The sequence below is a fragment of the Anser brachyrhynchus genome, assembly GCF_964034855.1.
Source record: "Anser brachyrhynchus genome assembly, chromosome: 3".
NCBI classification, from domain to species: domain Eukaryota; kingdom Metazoa; phylum Chordata; class Aves; order Anseriformes; family Anatidae; genus Anser; species Anser brachyrhynchus.
In genome coordinates, this window is record NC_137696.1 from 44,016,749 (window position 1) to 44,036,988 (window position 20,240).

A 20,240-nucleotide genomic window follows, 5' to 3' on the forward strand; every position below is an offset into this window, starting at 1 on the left:
GATTTCAGAGAAGTAAAACTTGAAGAGTCAGAAGAGCGATCCATTCCTATTACAGGGCCAGATTTCACAATCAAAGTGTTTTCATTGTTATCTGACCAGAACATGAAAGGAGGGCATATTAGAGAAGACAATGCTAGAGGTCTGAAAGAACTTCAAACTGTGTGAAGTTCGCCAGAAAGAGACTAAAAAGAATTAGTTGTATACACAGGCTGGAGTAAAATCCACATTGTAAGAATACTAAATTGCTTGATTAAGCTCTAAAATGTCAGAAGATGCCAAAGTTCAGATTTACAGGATATAAAAAAAAAAAGAGATGAAATAGACATACTGGAATAGAAAAAGCAGAGGGAGTAATAAAGTTAATTTCATGGTTTAGTATGAACTAGCTGTGAATGCAATTTGTACCTAAATCAGTTTCTATAGTCTGTTTTTTCCACTCACTCATTAGAAGCCAAAGTTATTTTCCAGAAAAAAAACACACTACATTAAGAAAGTAATTTAGTGTCATTTAAACCAATAACAACAATACTGCTTTTCATGTACAAATTTAAGATTTCTTTTCAAATGTTGACTTTATTCAAAATGTAAAATTTCCCAGGCCTTTTTGAACATACAAAAAAAGAGATGATTTTAAAACATCTGGATGTGATTTGAAAAGGATATTGTAAGTGACATTTAGCCCAAAGTTTCTGCATTATTTTAACTTCGCACGGCAATACAGCCTAAAATTAACAATACAATAAAATGTTAGAAGTTATTTCTAAGATTTTCCTCTCCATATCTAAAGATCTGATAATTCTGAATTATTAGTCCAAGTTTCCTAGCCCTTCATTAGACACAATACACTAAGCCAGGGGATAGGTCTGGAAGAGACACAAGTTTTGCTGTTCTGATCAACTTGCTGATTAATTTGTGCGTTCCTTGGTTTCCACACCTATAAGGTGAATTACTTATTCAACATATCCCTCTATTTATTTATCTAAAGACAGCACAGATGTTAAATCTTCAAAGTCCCCTTTAATTAATTTAATTAATTGAAGAGAGGTTTTCCTACCAGCTGATACGCACTGTGAGTTTTTAATATCAATTTACACAAACTTGCGGCAATACACAGCAACCTCCTACATGAAGGGGCAACAGTATGAAACCATGGAAATGAAGCACAAATAGGGAGCTACCTGCTGACATTTTGGTTATTTGTTTCAGTAATCATTCTTTGGAGCTGTACTTGCAAATGCTTAGTGGTGCTGCTAAAAATGTAAACAGCATTTTGTTTCTGCAGAATCATATTCAAGAAAGAGGGGTAAATTTGATTTAAAAAAAGCTACTACCCTTTTACTGCAATAAATGAGTTCTACTAGATATAAATAGTGACATTTAGCTATATCAGCAAGTTGTACAAAAAATAAGACCCCAAGACTGGCATCACAGTCACACAAGGGCACTAACAGGCAGCATTTCTGCTTCAATTTCTGTAGCAAAGCAAATCAAAGTCCAACAATGGAGAAAGTTGTCTAGTTAAAACAGAGACTACAATTGATGAAGATGAATGGCAAAGTTGGTACTTTACGTTATATAATTGTTTCTTTTGTGCATTTTAAATTACATATAAAATAATAAAATATATGTGCCAGAGTTATTGCCCTTTGCTCACAAAAAAAAGTATGCAAGAACACTACGCATTTCTTTATGTTATATTAAATATACCAAAGTCATGTATTGCATTGTAATTTCTGACTTTATTTTTACAGGTGTTTCAACATTTAAATGATTATCATTTTTAAAGAGTGCTCTCCTGGATGTACAGCAGCATACTCCCCCTCACCCCACACACATACCTGCCTGCCTTCTGCTTTAAGCTACCGAAAAAGAATAATATCCATAAAATTACAAAACAGGAAATTCAGCCTTTTTTCCTCAATCTACCCATCCTTTCTCTAATTTCTTAGAAGTCTTGCTCAAGATCAGATACTTTGCTCTTTGTTCAGTATCTTAGTTGCTATTTACACAGTTTAATTTGTATAGTGGTTATTAACTGTTGCCTTTTAATAGGCAAAAACAAGGTCTTTCAAAAATAGTTTAGTGTTAAGACAATATAGAGTAAGCAGGTGTAAAAAATATCATTGATGCTCTTCATTTCTTGTACATTTCAGGTGCAGATGGTCAGAATGACAAAAGTAATGCAGAGTAGCATTCTCTCCAGTGTATTATCAGTATTGGAATAAGGAGAGTATTGAAACTTATTTAATGATATTAGCTAGCACTTTTTAATCTAAAAGAATCAACCATTTAATTCTGGATAACTTCAGCATAATTAAGCTGTCCTTTGCAACAAATACACATTGAATAAAAATGATATATTTATTTATTTTAAGACAAAGGTAATAATGTTCTAATAAAGCTGTGTTGTAACACTATCTGCTCCTTGCAATGGTTGTGGAGACCTGAGGACAGAGACAGAACTTGAAATTAAATAAATATATTTAGCTAATTCTTTTAACACATTTTACCAAATGCAAGCTGAAACATTTAATTTTCAGTGCATACAGAAATAGCTTCTCTGTAAACAGCTGTGGGAAAAAAAAACCCTGTATCAACATTATGTTATAAATTTAAAGCACTTCATAATCAATATAATTAAAATGGAAGGTTAAGCCACTGAAGTTGTGTTTTTTGTTTTTTCTACCCAACTACAGCTTGTTATCAAATTGAATGGTCATTACAAGTGTCAGAACCCCTCATCGAACATAGAAAACAGCCAAAGCTTTAAAAAGACAATATGTTTTTCCTCAAAATGTGGTGAGGAAACAAACCCTACCAAAAGAAAGCACTTCAGTATTTCAGAATGTTACTCTTTCTCCACGAAGCAGCATCATATCATGCTGCTTCGTGGATGTATGGATGGATGGAGTTGCTGCACTACAGCAGCTCCAGAGAGGGCTGAGGCTACTTCACATAGGAGGATGACATATAAAAGCCACTGCCTACCAATAAGTAGTTCCTCCCTTGTTAAGCTGGTATTCCCTTCAACTACTTTCAGGCAAAAGCCATAGTTGTCACTGCAGCAGAGGCATTCCACCTCCATAGTCCTCGGTGGCCCATGGAGACTGGTGGGCTCCCATGCCTTGCCACCACCTGACCCTACATGCTCCTGCATTTGTGTCAGAGCAACCCCATGAAAGATGCTTGTGAAGCAGAAGAGGTCGCATGCATGATTTTGATTCACGGAAGATAAAGATTTTTGTGGAGGTATAGCAAAAAGTATTTCCTTTAACACTGGACTTTGCAGGCATTTAACCACTTTTGTTTGGAACTAGAACTGGTTTGCCAGTGTCCTATCTACACACATTTGGAACTAATTCAAATTAAAATGACTTTTCGTCTACACACGTGAAATTGAAAACACCAACTACACAGTGTTAATCCCCAAATCTATACCTTAAACAGCAAAAAAAAAAGGTCACAACCATATTCAAAGCATAGGCTAAATTCCAGACAACTTCAACAGCAATATTTTCAGCTAAGATTTTTCATCTTTAGCCTATAAATAGAATGCAACAAAACCAGCCTTTTCCTCAGACAATAATAATCACCTCATATTCATAATTTACATGAGGTAATATATAAACATCTAAACATGTTCTCAACAGGTGCAGATGGCAACAAAAAAATGGAACAACTAAATGATTAATGATTTCATGATTATCAAATAATTAGCTGATTTCTGTTACTGAGATTTAAATGCACTGGTAAAGAAATTTCTCTGGGTTACTTTCACGTGCCATGAAAATATTAAAGGGCAAAGATCTCTCAGCAGACATTTTTCTAAAAGGTTAAATAATTCCAATTTTAATTTTTTTTTTTTTACACCTAAAATCCCTGGTCATGATATTCCTGGAGCCCATTCTTAACCTTTACCTCAAGTATTAGTTGGGTGGGGGGGAAGTCACATGGCTCTTTGTCAGCTTTTTGAATTAGGTACAAGAACTGCTGCAAAGTTTCAGCCTCAGGTCAAATCAATATTCTGAGAATCTTGCCAAGACCCTTCATCAAACAAAAAGAACAGAAGTGTGATTTTTTAGGAGCTTAGAGATAAAATCGAAGTAAGGGACAAAAAGACTCCTTCCCCCCTCCCATCTTACAAAGGTTTACACAATTAGTTAAGGAAAAGAATGAGAACATGAAATTAATCTTGGAGGAATCAGGTACTCTGGCTTCCTATGGATATTTTGTGAAACTTTTGCTGCCATGGTTCAGCTGAGGTCTTCTGGCTCAGCTTCCATTTTCCCTTTCTCCTCCACCTCCATGTCAACTGCTGCTTCCTCTCATTCCTCTTAGGATGAAGCACTACGACCTTGTCATCTCCTGTGTGACATTACAGTTCTTCATTCTATTACTGAGACTTAACACTGTTTATCTAAAACACCTTTGGCAACAATTATGGAACATATAAGTTATTCATCAGAGAATGAAAACTCATGAGGTCCAGTATGGTTCCCATTCCTCTTTGAAAAAGGCAGATATTTGCAATTCCTAAATGTTCATTTTCAACTTCAGATTTACTACAACCGTATCTACTCAACTGTGTGGTGAAGGAAGAAAGGAAGTCTGCCCTCTATCTAAAGTCAATCTACAAACATTACTATTACAAATAAAAATAAAATACTATAAAATATCAGATATGTAATGACTACAATGATTTCATACAACCACCCCAGGCAGCGCCATCTCACCACAAGCGCAGGTTCTTCCTTGCCTGGAGAGGTGTCCGTGTGTATGCTTTACACCTCCACACAAAGGACAGCAACTACTGCTGCCAGCACCAATAACCCGAACCACCTTGTCTGCCGTCACCTTGATGGAGAATCACTTCTGATGGGAGACGATGCCTGGTTTAGAAGAAAATATATTTGGTCTTTCTATTACAGTTACTTGATATTTCAGGACACCTTTTTTTTCCTCCTCAAACGGACACCAAAAAATAAGGATCCACACTACTCTGAAATGTGGGGTTGCCTTAGACTGGGCTGCCTACACAGCTATTGAATGCTGAAGGTGCCTTCAGTGTGATCCATAGAGAGACATGGCAGATCCTGACTCAATGAATGCACTTTACAGCTTTCTTCCTATCTGGTCTGCTTAGAAAACCAAACAGCATGCAACAAAATCATTAAGAGCAAACAAAATAGTCGCAGACATACTAGAAAACCCTGCCTGCACTGAGGCTCTACACCAAAACAGAACTTGCAATTTTTCTCTGAGGAGCGTGTTATTATAACCTCACTTTTATCTTTGAAGATGTGGCTCTTATTCTTATGCTGCATTTGCAAAAGGCTGGGAGCACAGCTGCCAGTGAGCACAAGTCGAGCCTAACAATCAAATTGCATTATATTCCAAAAGCTCCCCCTTCTGCCGGTCTCATGCGATTCCCTTTTCTCACCAGCTATGCCACACTTTCACCATTAGCAGAGCAGCTGCATCAGCAAATCTTAACCTATGCAGGCTGGAGACAGGCTTTCCGTTTTAATTTCTCCCAAGGAGAAGTGAATGACTTCAGTGTAACAAATCCTGAAAGCCCTATTCAGAATCATGTCAAGGGTGACTCATGCACATACTGCTTATATCTTCAAAAACCCAAATCAGTTTGATTTTTTTCCCCAGCTTACTCCTCCTCCCCGCCCCCACTTTAGCAAGATCAGAAACGCTCACACAGCAAAGCTTTTTCATAAGCTTTGAAGCAAAAAGTACCATAGGCCTTGCTCTATTTTGGGGACTTAGGAGAGGAAAAAAGGAAAAGGAAGAAGGGAGAGACAAAATGGTGTATATCCATTTTGTGTATGTTTTCTATTAGTCTTGCAAAATATTAAAAGACCACTGTAGTCTTATGTTTTTTAAATTCACAAAAGATTACAATTGCAAACATAACTCTAGATATTAAAGAAAAGTAGGGAAAAAGAAAAGCTGATTTTTACAGCATTCAAAAACTAGGAAACTTTTGCTCCTCTCTCTCAAAATCATTTTTTCTGTCCAATTTTTTATGTCTCTTTTTATAAATACACTAACATCAAGGTCATAACTTAGGCCTAAATCATCTGACAAAGCGCTGTGCAGTGTCAAATGTTTCCCTGAATGCTGGAAGAGGACAAACATGTCTGAGAGAGAAATATACTGCAAAGACTTCCACAGTGGCTGGTAAGTGAACTACATGTAATTTTAATACCTCACAATACAAGTTTTAGTCATCATATTTCCCTAAACTGCAAAGTAAAATCTTGCTGAATAATTTCCTAGGTGAAAACGAAGTGAGATGCTTTTGCCCCTTTCTCCTGTTTTAATATACCTTCCTAGGTCTCGGATACACAAGGCACAAAGTGACTAGCATTTCACACATAAAAATTAATATTTCAAGGATTAAAAGTATTACACTTATTTAATACTTCCCTTTCATTTCTTAATATTGTCAAATTTCGAAGTAGTTTTCCAGCTAAAGGGTAGCAGTCAGCCTAAATACAACGTACAACGTGACTGCTGAGAAAGAAGAGGCTTTCAGAGGTACACGGTGAACCTGGGGAATGAACGAACTGGAAACTGGTAATCTAGCCATTTCTTACTCTCTTCAAATAATAAGCCCAAGAGCTGAACAAATGCATATTAAATATATATTTGCATTAAAAATAACAAATTAATTTAGTGTCTTGCTTTCCTGAAACCTGATCTGAAAGATTATGCCCACTATTCTGGGATTAGAGAACTCATTTATTGTACTTTTTCACTGCAGAGCTTCTAATCCTCTGCCGACTTAGATTGGGAAATTGTTCCAGATCTCTCATCCTGTGAGGGGTTTTGTTTTTGTTTTTAAGGGGGACTGAATTTTCATTGACAGATACTTTCTTTAAACAATGTGAGCTTTGCTAGACAAAACGTTGAAAACCAACAAGCAACAGATCTGCACACACAACATGATTTTGTAACAACTACAGAAAATCCTTCCAAAAGAAATAAATGCAAAATAAAATGCATCATGAATTAGTTTCCAGAAAACTCAAACCTTAATAATTTAATAATTACAAAACTTGTCAAGGTCTAGAGTTATTGTACAAATTCCTGTGACTGTCATTAAGATATATTTCATTTCACTTTTATTCTCAGTGTAATAGCCAGTATCTGCATGTTTCCAAGGGGGAAAAAAGCAATGGTAATATAAATATAACAAACCTATATAAAAATATAAAGAAATCAATATATCTTTTAGCATTTAGAATGTTACCAAAGTCAGGGACGCATGGAAGTTCTTACGAAGAGTATTCTTTCTTCCCTTGATATCCATCTAGACTTTCTGGCTCTGGTCACAGGGATGGTAGGAACTGAACCCCAAAATCATCTTAAATTTAGATAGACTTTCTGCTTTTGACTTTAAAGAGAATTCTAAGAGAACTAGGAAAAAGACAAATATCAACACTGTTCTCCTCCTTCCAGTTTTTAATGACTGCCTGCACACAGTTCAACGTAATTTCAAAGTCTGAAATATATATTTATTAAATTCTACTAAGGAATACATTTATTGATGGATTGATAACATTCATAGACTTGTAAGCAACTGTAATAAAGCTACAAATTATTACTTCCACTTCTGCCAATCCTGTATCACAGTAAACATTATACTTTATTTGCATCAAGTTCTGAGTCTCTTGGCTTCTCAGTCCCCACCTTTCTTGACACTGTCTTCTCTTAGCATCCTCTGGACTGTTAAAATTTTTTCTTGAAAAATCTTGATTTGTTCTGAGTTGGATCTACAATGTACCAACCCCTGTGCAATTCAAGCAAGTACTTTTTGTGTGTGTGTGTGTGTGTGTGTGTACAAGATTGTGTACTGGATTGTGTACAAGAGCTTGAAGATGGTTGTATCACCGAGTTTTCAATTCACTCAACTAGGACAAGCGGCCCACTGCAGAAAGAAAAGCATGTAATACCAGCAGCTTCAAGTGTTCAAGGCACCCCCAAAAATGCCACGAGTAGAACACGTGTGTGCTCCCTTCAGGGAGCATGGGTACAAGCTGGAGCTGACAAGGGAATCCTGCTTTTGCTGACACCTCCAGGGCCATCATAGCACGGGAGAGGCAGAAGTGGTACCTCAAACAAACATCAATGGAATGCTTTCAGGCCCTGACAGAAACATTTGACGTCTGCCAAAATCTGAAAATGAGATTCCACAAAAATAAAGATGACAAGGTAAGTTGCCCCAGAAATGGGGCTACAAAGCAGAGGTAGCTTTGTAAATAATAATAAAAAAAAAAAACACGCCCCAACACTGATCTTGTTGTTGATCCATCATGTCTCATGATAGAACTAAGCATCTTTAAAACGCTTGTTCTACTTGGGCTCGCTAAGAGACATGAAAACACTACCAATTTCAGCATAACATCCATGGTCTATTAAAAGATTAACTTAACCCTATGCTATACTTGTACTGATCATACTAGAAAAGCGACAAAGCAATCTTAAATCAAGAACTGGTTAACACAGACCTTGGTCCTGGTGAATGAACTCCTGGAACAGCCCATCTGATATCAGCCCATCTCCTAACTTTGAAATTTGTGTTTTAATACAGAAAGACAAGAGTTAACTGAAAATTTCCATTGGTGATGAAAAGGTCGAGTTCTGCAAGTGCTAAGGTCAGAAGTCTGCTCTACTCCCACAGTAACTATGCAATGAAATTCCACTGCCTGACCAAGCATATCATAGCCCTAGGTAGAACTGGGCCAAAATGGATTTGTTCCCCTGTGGTGGAAGAGAAGACACATGACAGCATCCCTTGTCAAAGCCAACAGTAATTTTCACCTTTGGATAAGTGATTTGCAATATTCTGTTTTGTACAGAACCCAGATTAATCCCTTTCTACCACTTTTGCATTGCCTAGAAAACAGCTATGCATAAAAAAAAGTCCTATTGATCTTTGTTGAAATGAAGCTGTCCTTTGTTCTATTTTACTTTACCTTCTTATTGAGTAGCCAACAATATCTTACAGTTTCTTTCTTCAAGACTCATTCCAAAGCCTTGCTTGTTGCCGCAGCCAAACTGAAGAGGACTAAAATAGCCTAGATCATTTGCAATAACAACATAATGCTTTTTCTAAAAAGCAGGTATTAAAACTTTGCTACCACCAGAGCTTCAAAATGTAAAAGTATTTGTGATGGTCTGTAACATTTTTTTCTGAATCATTGCAAATTAGCAAGTCTCTTAAGCACTCCATATTTCTAGTTTGAGCATTAAGCTCCTTAAGATTTTGCTTTCACAGTGGCAAAGTTTTTATATCTTTCTCCCACTCTGCTTTTTCTAATAATGCATATGTATTACAGCATAAATTGAGACAAAGTACTAACTAGGCTTTTATGTATGATAATAAAGAATAAGGTACAAAGGTAAGGATAATATCTTACATTTCAATAGGTATATTCGATCATGAAGATAGTGAATGAGTAAAAAAGAGTATTTTTACATGCCACTAAATGACTTTCAGAAGCTGATTATTTTTTTTTTAAGTAACAAACAATTCCCCAGCTACAATGCAACAGTGATACACAGTACAAAATACCTTTCTAAAAAGATAAAAAAAATTCACGCTCCCACACCATTATATTGCTTGTCTCCTTTCACTTTCATTTCTTTTCAATTTCTAATGCATTATTATTGAAGATTACAGAAGTACATTACTAAAACTTTCCTAATTTCAGAGTGGTTTATATTAAAACAGAATCTGTGTGTGTCTGTCTACCAAATGTTTTAGGTATCATTTGCATCTTTGGCAACTTCCAGACTGTATTTTCCAGGTGCTTAGGTTCCTCTCAGCAAGTATTTAATTCTGTCCATTTTTACCCTTTTAGTTTCTGTGGTGATTTGCAACGCGAAGTTGGTATTCTGTGCCAGGTTCTCCCAGTCTGCTGGAAAGCCACATTTCTTTGTCAGACTCTTTAAAGTGAGAAGCACCTCTGATGTTTTTTTGGGCAGCTATTTCTAACTGCTTCTTCTGTCAGTCCAAACTGATACACACCGCATGATGTTCTTTATGACCCAGTTTAACAAAACTACTTGTTTCCCAATTGTTCCACATTTCATTTGGCATTTAATTGCATCTGGCCCAACTCTACCTTAGAAGTAAATTAAAGTATTTGCACAAGCAACTACAGGTCACAAAACACAACTGAGCTGGACCAGCAAGTCTCTGAAGTGGGACACACAACAAATTTCTTTCAACCTAGCTATGATAGTCCCCAATGTGCCTTAGCTTTCTTTCTCTACAGGACCACATGCACCCAAAGTCTAATCTCCTCCAACTAGAACAGCTGCTGACTTTTTATATTTATACAATGTTTAATAGGTTTGCTTGTTTGCTTCTTTAAGTTAGGTACAAAGAAAAAAACACTCTGCTAAGATGAAGAAATGGAACAAGCAAAAAGTTAGTTATGTTTCATGAAAAATAAATATATATATGCATGCCTATTTGTGCCATATTTGCGCCATATTCTATGTTCCTTGAGACTTCATCCAAATAAACTTAAGCCCATCTCCCTCACTGTAAGTACGTCTTGATGTTCTTTCACTGATGTAATCAAATATTTCCCTCAGCCATTTCTCAGCATACTAAAATGACTTGGCTCTTTGCATGACAAAAAAAAAGTGATTAGATACACACCCTCTATTGTGAATGCAATGTTTTGGGTTTGTGTTTTTCTTTCTTCCTTTTCTTAATTTTTTTCTAAATGAAAACCACTTCTGCTCCATGACTGTTAGCAGATGTTAATGTAGTTAGTTATCGTGTTACTGCAGTATTAACTTCTTTTGTGCAGTGACTTTTTCCTTATCGGTGCAAGGAAGAGGGAAGGATACAACAGCTATTTTTCCCCTGGTATACGCTACTTATTATGCACCTTCACGGGACATCTGAGATGGATCTTGGCTTCAGATAAACTCTAGAATCAAAGCTACCCCCCCTGTAATTACTTCCACAATGGAAGTATCTATGCTTCCTCCTGATTCAAATTCACACCAGGTTCAGAGCTCTGGCACTCCTGATAAATTTCATATAAATCTTAAGACTGAACAATTCATATTTTTACTGCCAAATAAGAACATCTCAATGGCAAGTCTCATTTCTTACTAAGCTTTCCTGCCGCTATTTAGCTGTATATGTCAAGACACCAAAATCACTAAGGTCCCAAGCATTTCTGTGTCCTCTGAATTTATATATTTCTATTTAGTTTCTTCCATAATAGGATTTACTATTACTGTGATGACATGTATGCACAATCTCATTACCACTGCATCTTACCTTTGCAAAATAGCTAACTGATTTAATGTGTTATATCGTATATATACCTACAGATAAAATAGGTCATGTTCTGTATTCATCTGAGAATAATGCAAAGTTTTGCATCAGAAAACACAGCCCACCTCCTATTCATGGTCAGGGAGCTGAGCCATTTCCATTAACATGAAGGAAATTTATCCTCATCTCCAGTAACATGAAAATAAAATGAGAAATTGTCATTTTGTACTCAATGTAATTCAGACCATCTCCTTGACCCTAACTTCCTCCACATGAACAGCAACGTAGGAATGCAGGGAGTTGCTGCTGCTCAGAGGCAGGAGTGAGGTGACAGTGTCAAGCCCTCACACAGCCTTTCATCACCTTCTTTGCACAATGTCTGCTTCAGCCCTGTATTCCTTGTATTAAATCACCTCATCTCTACAAGAAGATAAATCGTATGCATAAAGGTAAGCTTCCAGAAACCGTCATATTCCACATGACCAGTATAGGATTATGCTTTTAAATGTGCCTGAAAATAGTCAAAGCCACAGCCACAAAATCACCCACACATATATGCTTTATCACTACTCTTCCTTACATAAGTTCACATTTTGACAGGAGTAGTTTATAAGGAATACTCTTGGCCATATCCTGAGCTTAGTTAAACTAGAGTGCAAACAGAATACCTTGGCTAATTGGTATTTTCACATTTTCTGTCACTGTGATTCACATCAGCACTTGATCCCTCATAATGCAGGCAGCCTAAAATATTCCTAAGGATGCTTTTCAATGCCAAGTTTATTTTTATTTTTTAGACACCACAATGTAGAGGAAAAGGTGAGGCCTGCTTTAAGGCGTAAGTAGGCCTGCTTTAAGTAGGTTTTACACAAAAGAACCTACACACTTTTTAAAAGGCCAAACATCTGGACACCACCAATCCAGCACCCTCCAAAAGAAAACAAAGCACAATTAGATCCAAGAGACGTATTCAAACTTAAATTCCATATAGCTACTCATACCGGAAGAATCCCTTGCTCTTTTCACATAACTGAAGTCACCGAAACATACAGTGTCCTTCATGACTGGTTCTAGCCATCTCCCCTGTGGGATGGCTGTAACACTGGTGCTAAGCCTCAGATCCAAGCAGAGCTGCATCGACCTTCAGCTACAAACTGTTCTTTCTCCCTTTCCCCAAAAGAGATCAGCAGGCAACCAAGAAAACACATCTTCAGCTGAGGTGCGAGCCAGGCTGCCCATCAGACCTCAGACTCCAGCAGAGGTTGCCCGAGAGATGCAGTCACCCAGCCCCATGACCAAAACCTGTTACTTCCAACGAAGCTCCAGATAAAGATCAAAGCATTAATCATAAGACTATCAAAACAACACTGTGGCAGCCCCGCATTCCAGTGACATTACTCACATTGCTCCGATTCTCATATCGCAGTGCTGGCACAGTAACATTAAAGCTGTTTATCAGCACTCAGCAGTTTTTCCATAATGAACTGCAGCCCATTTTTAAGCACTTTTTACGGTAGCTGGACTGGATTTTTGTAACTTTTTTTTCCCCCTCTCTCCAGGCTTGAGTTTTCTAGGCAAAAAGAAGAGGAGCTTTTCCTCTGGATGTTTAATGGCAATGCTCAGTAGAGTATGTGATCGTACATCACATGAAGGGATGTTCTTGGGCAGTTAGGAAGAGGCTACATTGTCCCGCCATCAGATAAAAGATGCATTTGTATTACTGCTAAAAAACATCATCAGTGAAAGAGTAAACTGTAAATAGCCTTACATAATAGTTGCATGATAAGTGTTCTCAGCATGCTGATAAATACAAATCCATATTGTGTAACATCACATGCATCAGAATACAAAAAAAACTTACAAAAGCATCTAAAAAGATCTACTCTGTCTCAGACACAAGCTTTCATTCTAGTTTTTCAAGTTTTCACATACTTATATTTACTAACTAAGACCTTTGTAGGAGCTTGTAGACAATGTACTGGAGCTGCAAGTGGGTGTAGATGACATTAGTACTCTGCAGCAGTGACATAAAGTGGCCTTTGTGAGAGGCAGGCTTGCATTCCATGGAAATCAGAGAGAGGCCATGAGCACGCAAGCATGGGATTGACTTCAGGTTTTGTTTTTATGGTAACTCAGATTTTTTGTTTGCTTCCTGTTTACAGCTAAAGTTAACTCAGATTTTTTGTTTGCTTCCTGTTTACAGCTAAAGTTAAGACAAATATGAAACTGTGAAAAGAAATTTAATGATAAATGGGCAGTTTGAAATAGATTCACACAGCAAATGTGTTACAGTCAGCCAACAGAGATTAGAAAGGGTATAGGTTTGTTTTGATATAGTTTAATTACAGCCCGGGGTAGCTGATGGAACTCTTATATTCAGTTTATGTAACAGACCCTTCCTATCTGCTTTGCAATCACTGCAACTCAAATTAGTGCAAGGATAAACTCCGTTCACTTAACTGAGCCTATTAGATCTTCTATTTCAGTTATGTGAATGTTTGGAAACATTTTTCATTTCCCACCACGACACTGTCTTGACGTTAGCAAATATCATTCATTGCCACATCCTGAAGTAAAAGAGCCAACACTTATTCATTCAGGTTCAGCTTGTGTCCTCCTGGGACCACAACATGAAACCCGTGGCTCCACTGCACATCAGGTAATCTAGAACTTGTAATTACTGTCACTGCAATTTCAAATACAGCTGTCCTCATCAAAAAAGAAAGATCTGCTGCCTTAATTACAAAATGCCCATAAATTTGTTCACACCACATTCTTAGCCATTGTATCAAATTCAATTCAAAATACTGTACTGTACTTATTTCTCACATAAATCAAAATAAAAATATTCATTAGAGGCAAAGTTAGAAAAGCTTTTTTTTGGCAAGCTGTACTCTTTGTTTCTCCCCCTAAAATTCAAACAGGACTATTTTTTTAATTGATACATTCATATTTACAATTCCAGTTGTTGGTTTCCATCTACATTTCACATTGAAGAAGCCTTAGTTCATATGGATCACTGTGAAAACCAAATGGCACACAGCCACACTACAATGTTGTGCCAAAGTAGGCCAGTCATCTGCATAGAATCGGCTGTCATTAAAATCAATGACTGAAGCGTTATGGAATATTTTACATTATTCTAGTTATAAATGCAAAACCAACATTGCAGTCACTGCACAGCAAGATGGGACTTTGTGCTCCAGGCAAGAAGCTAACATATACACACACATATTTTATATGTGTGTGTGTATGTGTGTATATATATATATATATATATATATATAAAGCATTCTTTATAATTCCTTATTTCTATGTTTATCTCTAAAAGCCTGATTGTAATCACCACATTGATGCATGTGATGCATGCAATTAAAACACAATTTTCCAAAACAATATTTACATTGCCAGGAAATTATTTCTTTAATTGTTGCTATGCAGACAGGTTTAAATAAAAAGACTTTCCTGCTCTTACAGCAATGACAGCCAGCTTGTGGGAATATAAATGTTCAGTTTAATTTCCCTTTTCCTTGCATGGTAGTTATTATTTGTGTATTCCTGATAATTTTCAGCTTATAATTTTATAAAAAACAGAAGACCAACCAAAAAGAGAGATGAAGTGTTATCATGTCATTTCCAATTCCCTCATTTCAAGCTACAGTGCATGAATTGAAAGGTGTAATTGTCCTCTGCCTGTAAAGACAGCTGGCATATACATGCAAATGAGGGTCACAGTAATTTCCATAAGAGACAGAACTACTGTTGCATTGGACAGCGGTCCCTTCACAATAACAGTATAACTGTTGGTGGGATGAGAGAAAACAAAACAAAAAAATACTTCAATAACAGGTAAATCAAAAATCTGTAAGGAAACATGAAGAAGCTTGTTTCCTAGAAAATAAGGTTTTAAAAGTAACTGTCCATTAAATTTGCCAAAAAAAAATATTTTCCTCATAGCAACACCATAAAGCTGAGTCTAATTACTGGTGACGCAATTTAATTTAATTTGCACTCTGTTTGTAAGTTGTATATATATTGATAGCAAAAAAAAAAAGTGGGTTTTACACACCAAAAACTTGAAAGTAGAGATCACCTCCAGTTGCAAAACTTTAAATAGGAACGTTTGAAATTAAATCTAAGTAAATGGGTGGAAGGGATTTAAAACACAAAAAGGATTCAGCTCTCTTTGGAGAGGGCTGGCTCCCCTGAGAGGGGAGGCTTTTTGTGTGAGGTTGGGGATTTCTATTCAAGACAACTGAAAACTGAAAGTATTCTTGTGATTTTAATTGACAGCTGTTTTACCTGAGTACTTTGAACTCATGGATTTGGTTGCTGTGAAAAAAGCCACTAATTCTAACTTCTGTTTCCAGGCAGGTTCATTCACTAGTAATATTTTGATGTCAAGTAGAGCATAACATGTACAGAGAAAGTGAATGCAAGTGACTACAAGTTATATATATATTTTTTAATCTGTATTATAAGATAGTCTTTTCATAATGAATAGTTGTTGATAGCTCAATTGTTTTCTTGTGATTTTTAAATCATGTAATTGTTCCCTTCATAAATGATACTAATTTGTTTATTTTTCATAAAAGCACAAGAAGATTCTCACTATTTTTTGCAAATAGCTCTGATACATATGTAGTTACTGTGTTCACACATCTAGAGCAGACCCATTCAAAACAAACCTGGACAGTGATTATTGATTCAGCTGCTTTAATCTTACAACTGATGTTTGCATTGAATATGTATTCTTAGTGTTACAGTTTTCTTAAGTGAAAAATTAATGGAATATGTTGCTGAATTTCCTGTGTATACATACCTCATATTTGACAGATGTGACAGAGGCCTTTTCTATTTGTCAATGCCTTAGCTTTTACAAAAAAATTGCAGATAGAAGAAAGAGAGGAAAAACAAAAGCAAGCAAATGAACAACAAAAATAACCCACAGTGCAGGACAACATAATCTATGCACAGTATTCCATTTTTAGACTACGTTTCTAGGCCTTTTTGACAGGATGCAAGCTGCCTAAGAGACAAGGTAAAAGAATGCTTTCCTGAATGAGTCACATGATGCAGCCTAGACATCAGCCAGCCAGAACTACCAAAATCTACTCTACACTGTTTCCCTTCTCTTCTCCATTTTATGCTGCCTTTTGAAGCCATTAACATTTTTTTCCTCCTCTTTTTTCTCTTCTGAAGGAGAAATTGGTTCTTTTCTGTAGTGTTGTTCATCTGTGCTTGCATGTCTTTTTCCTTTTTGTACTAAGTGAAACCTCATCATTGCCTCAGTCTAATATCAGATGCAGCTCCCAAATATTTACAGCATATCAGAATTATTACAGTATATCTTGTGCCTAGCACAAGAAAAGCCTGAACAGGCTCACAGTTACAAAAAGCTTCATCTCCGAAAGACCCATTTAAGCAGAGAGCTAGTCTGCTTCAAATAATGCATCTCTTAGCATTTTTCAACAAGAACACTTTTAAGGCATCCAGCCTTTTTCAACAGGATGCAGACAAAGAAGAGTAAAAAGAAAAACTTCAAAGAGTTAGGCACTTCCTTTACTGGCTGACACTGAATACAGAGAAGCTATTCTCATTAATAAAATGTGAATGTGGTTGTAAGGTTAGGCCTTCCATTTTAAAACTGTCAGTTCAAGTAAAGACAACAGTACATGCAAAGGACTGAATTCAAGTATTTTAAATATATTTCAAAGACTCTCTCTCAAAAAAAAAACCTTAATACATGTCACTCACCTGAAAAGACATTGGGAAATGTCTCTGCAGAAGCCTGCACCCCTGAGGACTTTCTTGAATGAGTCAAAGGCACTCTTTCTGTTTGAAATTTCTCTCTAAACCCCTTGTGCTCCAAGTAGCCCGCAGAGCCCACCTTCTGTGTTATCTCATATTTGTGATTAGATACCTCTTCTGTCCAGTCTGCTGAACGGCTAAACAAACCTGCCAAACTAGCAGACCTCTGCTTCTTGATTGGGACTTTTTCCTTTTTGTGGAAAGACTCCTGCCTCCTTGTAAAAAGCGGGCTCTGGGATGGGGAGGGAGAAGGTGAATGGTTGGGAGAACTCAGTTGCCTAGTTGTAGTTTTGATGTAACAAGGATTAATTAGATAGGGCTTAAAGCATCGGGAACCAAGCATCGGGCTGCCTGCTGTCCCCTCAGAGGACAAAATGCCATCTTTCATTTCTGTAGATAAACCATTATGCAGGTCCTCTTGACTGTCTGACAGAGTATGTTTCCCTTCCTGAGTCTCAGCAGCATGATCATGGCCTGCATCTGAAATACCATCCTCTGTTACTGAACCTTGCAAATCAATAGCCTGCACTTCAGCAATTTTAGTCTCAGAATCTGCTACTGCGGTTGGAGAACGTAGCGTGAAGCTGTGGGTTTCAGACCCATTTTCTACTGCAGTTCTGTTTAAATCATCTTCTAGTTCACCAGCTACAGCGTCCACTCCAGCAGTGAGCTGTTCCTGTTCCTCGATCAATAGCTTACATTCTTGTTTTTCAAATAAGCCGTTACCAAGAGAGCCTGTTCCATTTACCGCTTCTTTCAGTTCACGTTCAGTTGCACAGGAGACGGGAACATTTTCCGCAATTTCAGATACTGCTGGAAAAGCCTTCACAGTGTCTGGGCTACTCTCTTTGTCAGTGGTAGTTATTGAAAGAAACCGTTCAAAATCCAAGGGGGCTGCTTGAGAATTAGCCATGTGTCGGCCCATTGTTTTGGTGACAAGGTCCTCAGTTCCAACGTTAATTGCCCCCTGCTGCTGCTGCAGTCTAATAGCTTGCTGGATATCAGAAAGCAAATCCTCTTGTTCTGTGGCTGAATGGAAACTGTATATATCCGTATCGGAGCCAGAGCTGGTCCTTTGTCCATCCTGTGTCTCTGCAGCAGCTGGGACGGTTTCATTTCTGATTTCAAAATGTTCAGCATCTGTGTCTGAGAGGCCCCCTTCATCCGCAGAGATGCTTATATCTGGAGTTTTAGTAACAATTGAATGAGTACTGTCCAGCTCTCCAGTCTGCAAGGCCTGGCTTTCCAAAACATCCTCCCTCGAACTACTATTCCCATCTTTAGCCTTGGACAGATTTTTTCTGATCCTCAAATTTGAAAATACTGAGGCCCTTGAGTCTGACTTACTCTTCTTTTTAGCAGATTCACTTCCTTTTGCATGCTTCCCCAGTCCCCTTCTGCTTCCCGATACCTTCTTTGTGCCATCTGTATCCTTCGGCCCAGAGGCATCCTCTCCTCCTTCATGCACATCACCTGTATTTTTCCTTAGCTTCCCATCTTGATTCCCCATGATTTTTCGCAGCGCAACACCTTCGGTAATCAAGCCATGCTCCCGGTTTTCTTTCCTTTGGCCTGCCGGCAAGATCCCCTCTAGCAATCCAGGTTTGTTTTCAGGCGGTGGTGATGCAAGTGAAGCAAATGCTTGCTGTGCCTCTCTCCCATCTGCTAGAGCTGCCTTTTTGCATAATGTGCTGCTTGCACTGGGCTCCGCTGGGACATGCTCAGTACAGCACTGCGAGCTGCAGACAGCTCCTTCCAATGGCTGCTGCTCACAGAGCCGCCTGCTCTCTGGGCTTCTGCTGCACTCCTGTTTTTTTAGGAAAGATTCTGTGAAAAGTATCTCCTTTATAAAAGTCACTTCTTTTTCCACGGTTTTTATTGCCTGCATTGCAAGCTCAGTGTGTCACCAAATCATTCAAATCATTTATAATTTCAGGACTTCAGTGTTCACATTCCTGGAGGGGGAAGGAAAAAAAAAAAGTTAAAGAAGGGTACTTTAATTATTCCACAATTGTTCAAATGAATACACTAATAACTTTGGAAATAGAAATACTATAATTATTCAATAATTTATAAGGTGCTTAAGCATATGCTACTTTGACAGATGACACAGTACCTCTGGTGATTTACATGTTTACTTTTAAAGGCCACCAAAACATGATAAATAATTTTAAAAGGAGAATCACTCTGAAAGTAGATAGAATAAAGATAATAAACAAAGAGTTCTTTCCACAGTTTTAAAGAGTTTTTCCACAGTTTTAAAGAGTTGCACTTAAATTCAATGCATCGTGGTAATTACATTATAAAGAGCCTCCCACAATTTGTATTCCGAGAAGGTACATATACTATTATTCCCAGGAGATTCAACTCATCAATATTAAAACACACCACCATTGTTTTCCCTGGTAAGAACATCTGGCATGAAACAAGAAAAAACAAACAACAAAAAAATAGAACTATTCAAATGCAACTAAGGAAAAGGATACAGTAAAGCATTCCTCCATTTCACCCTATATATTTAATAATTGATTTAAACACAGCTGCTTGCTAACTATTTTGGAACCTTGTGCAACAATTGTTTCTTTTCCTCCATTTTTGGTTTAGATGTAGAAGCATCCATACCTCATAGCTACGTTTCCTGAACTTCCAGACCGGTACTCGCTTCCCCTTTTAAAATTTAGATTTAAAATAACTCCAATAGAAACCAAAGAGCAAAAGCATACTGAATCACCAAGTTGGATCAGTTCAGTATTGTGATTCATATCCAGCCAAAAATCTGATCTCTCTCTAAACTGCCTGGTCTACTTGGTTCATCTTCTGTGAAGGACTTTACACATTCCTCACACTTCTGAACTCCTTTAGCAGCAATTTCCCTTTCGCTTAAAATAATACATTATTACAGAGAAATGCATCCTACTGGTTTACTTAATTATTACTTCTGATATCATTCTCTACCTCTGAGAGTTTTCACTTGCTTTTCTCTGCCTTAATACATATTTAATAATAAGAAAAAAATATCACTCACACTTTAAAAAATATGCAAGCACACCCCACCCCCGATGCACTTTTCCCCCCCCCCCAAAGTCTACCAAATACCTTTACAAAT

At 37.3% G+C, this 20,240-nt stretch overlaps 1 protein-coding gene across 7 annotated transcripts in view; it reads right to left on the minus strand.

The window, feature by feature from the left end:
- Positions 1-20,240, minus strand: part of FMN2 (formin 2) — a 188,465-nt gene that overhangs the window by 145,442 nt on the left and 22,783 nt on the right. For all 7 annotated transcript variants that reach the window (XM_080585106.1, XM_080585107.1, XM_080585108.1 and 4 more), the window contains one exon: positions 17,081-19,089. In XM_080585106.1, the coding sequence (XP_080441232.1) occupies positions 17,081-19,022 (1,942 nt within the window). In that variant the 5' untranslated portion in view covers positions 19,023-19,089. The remainder of the gene's footprint in view (positions 1-17,080; positions 19,090-20,240) is intronic.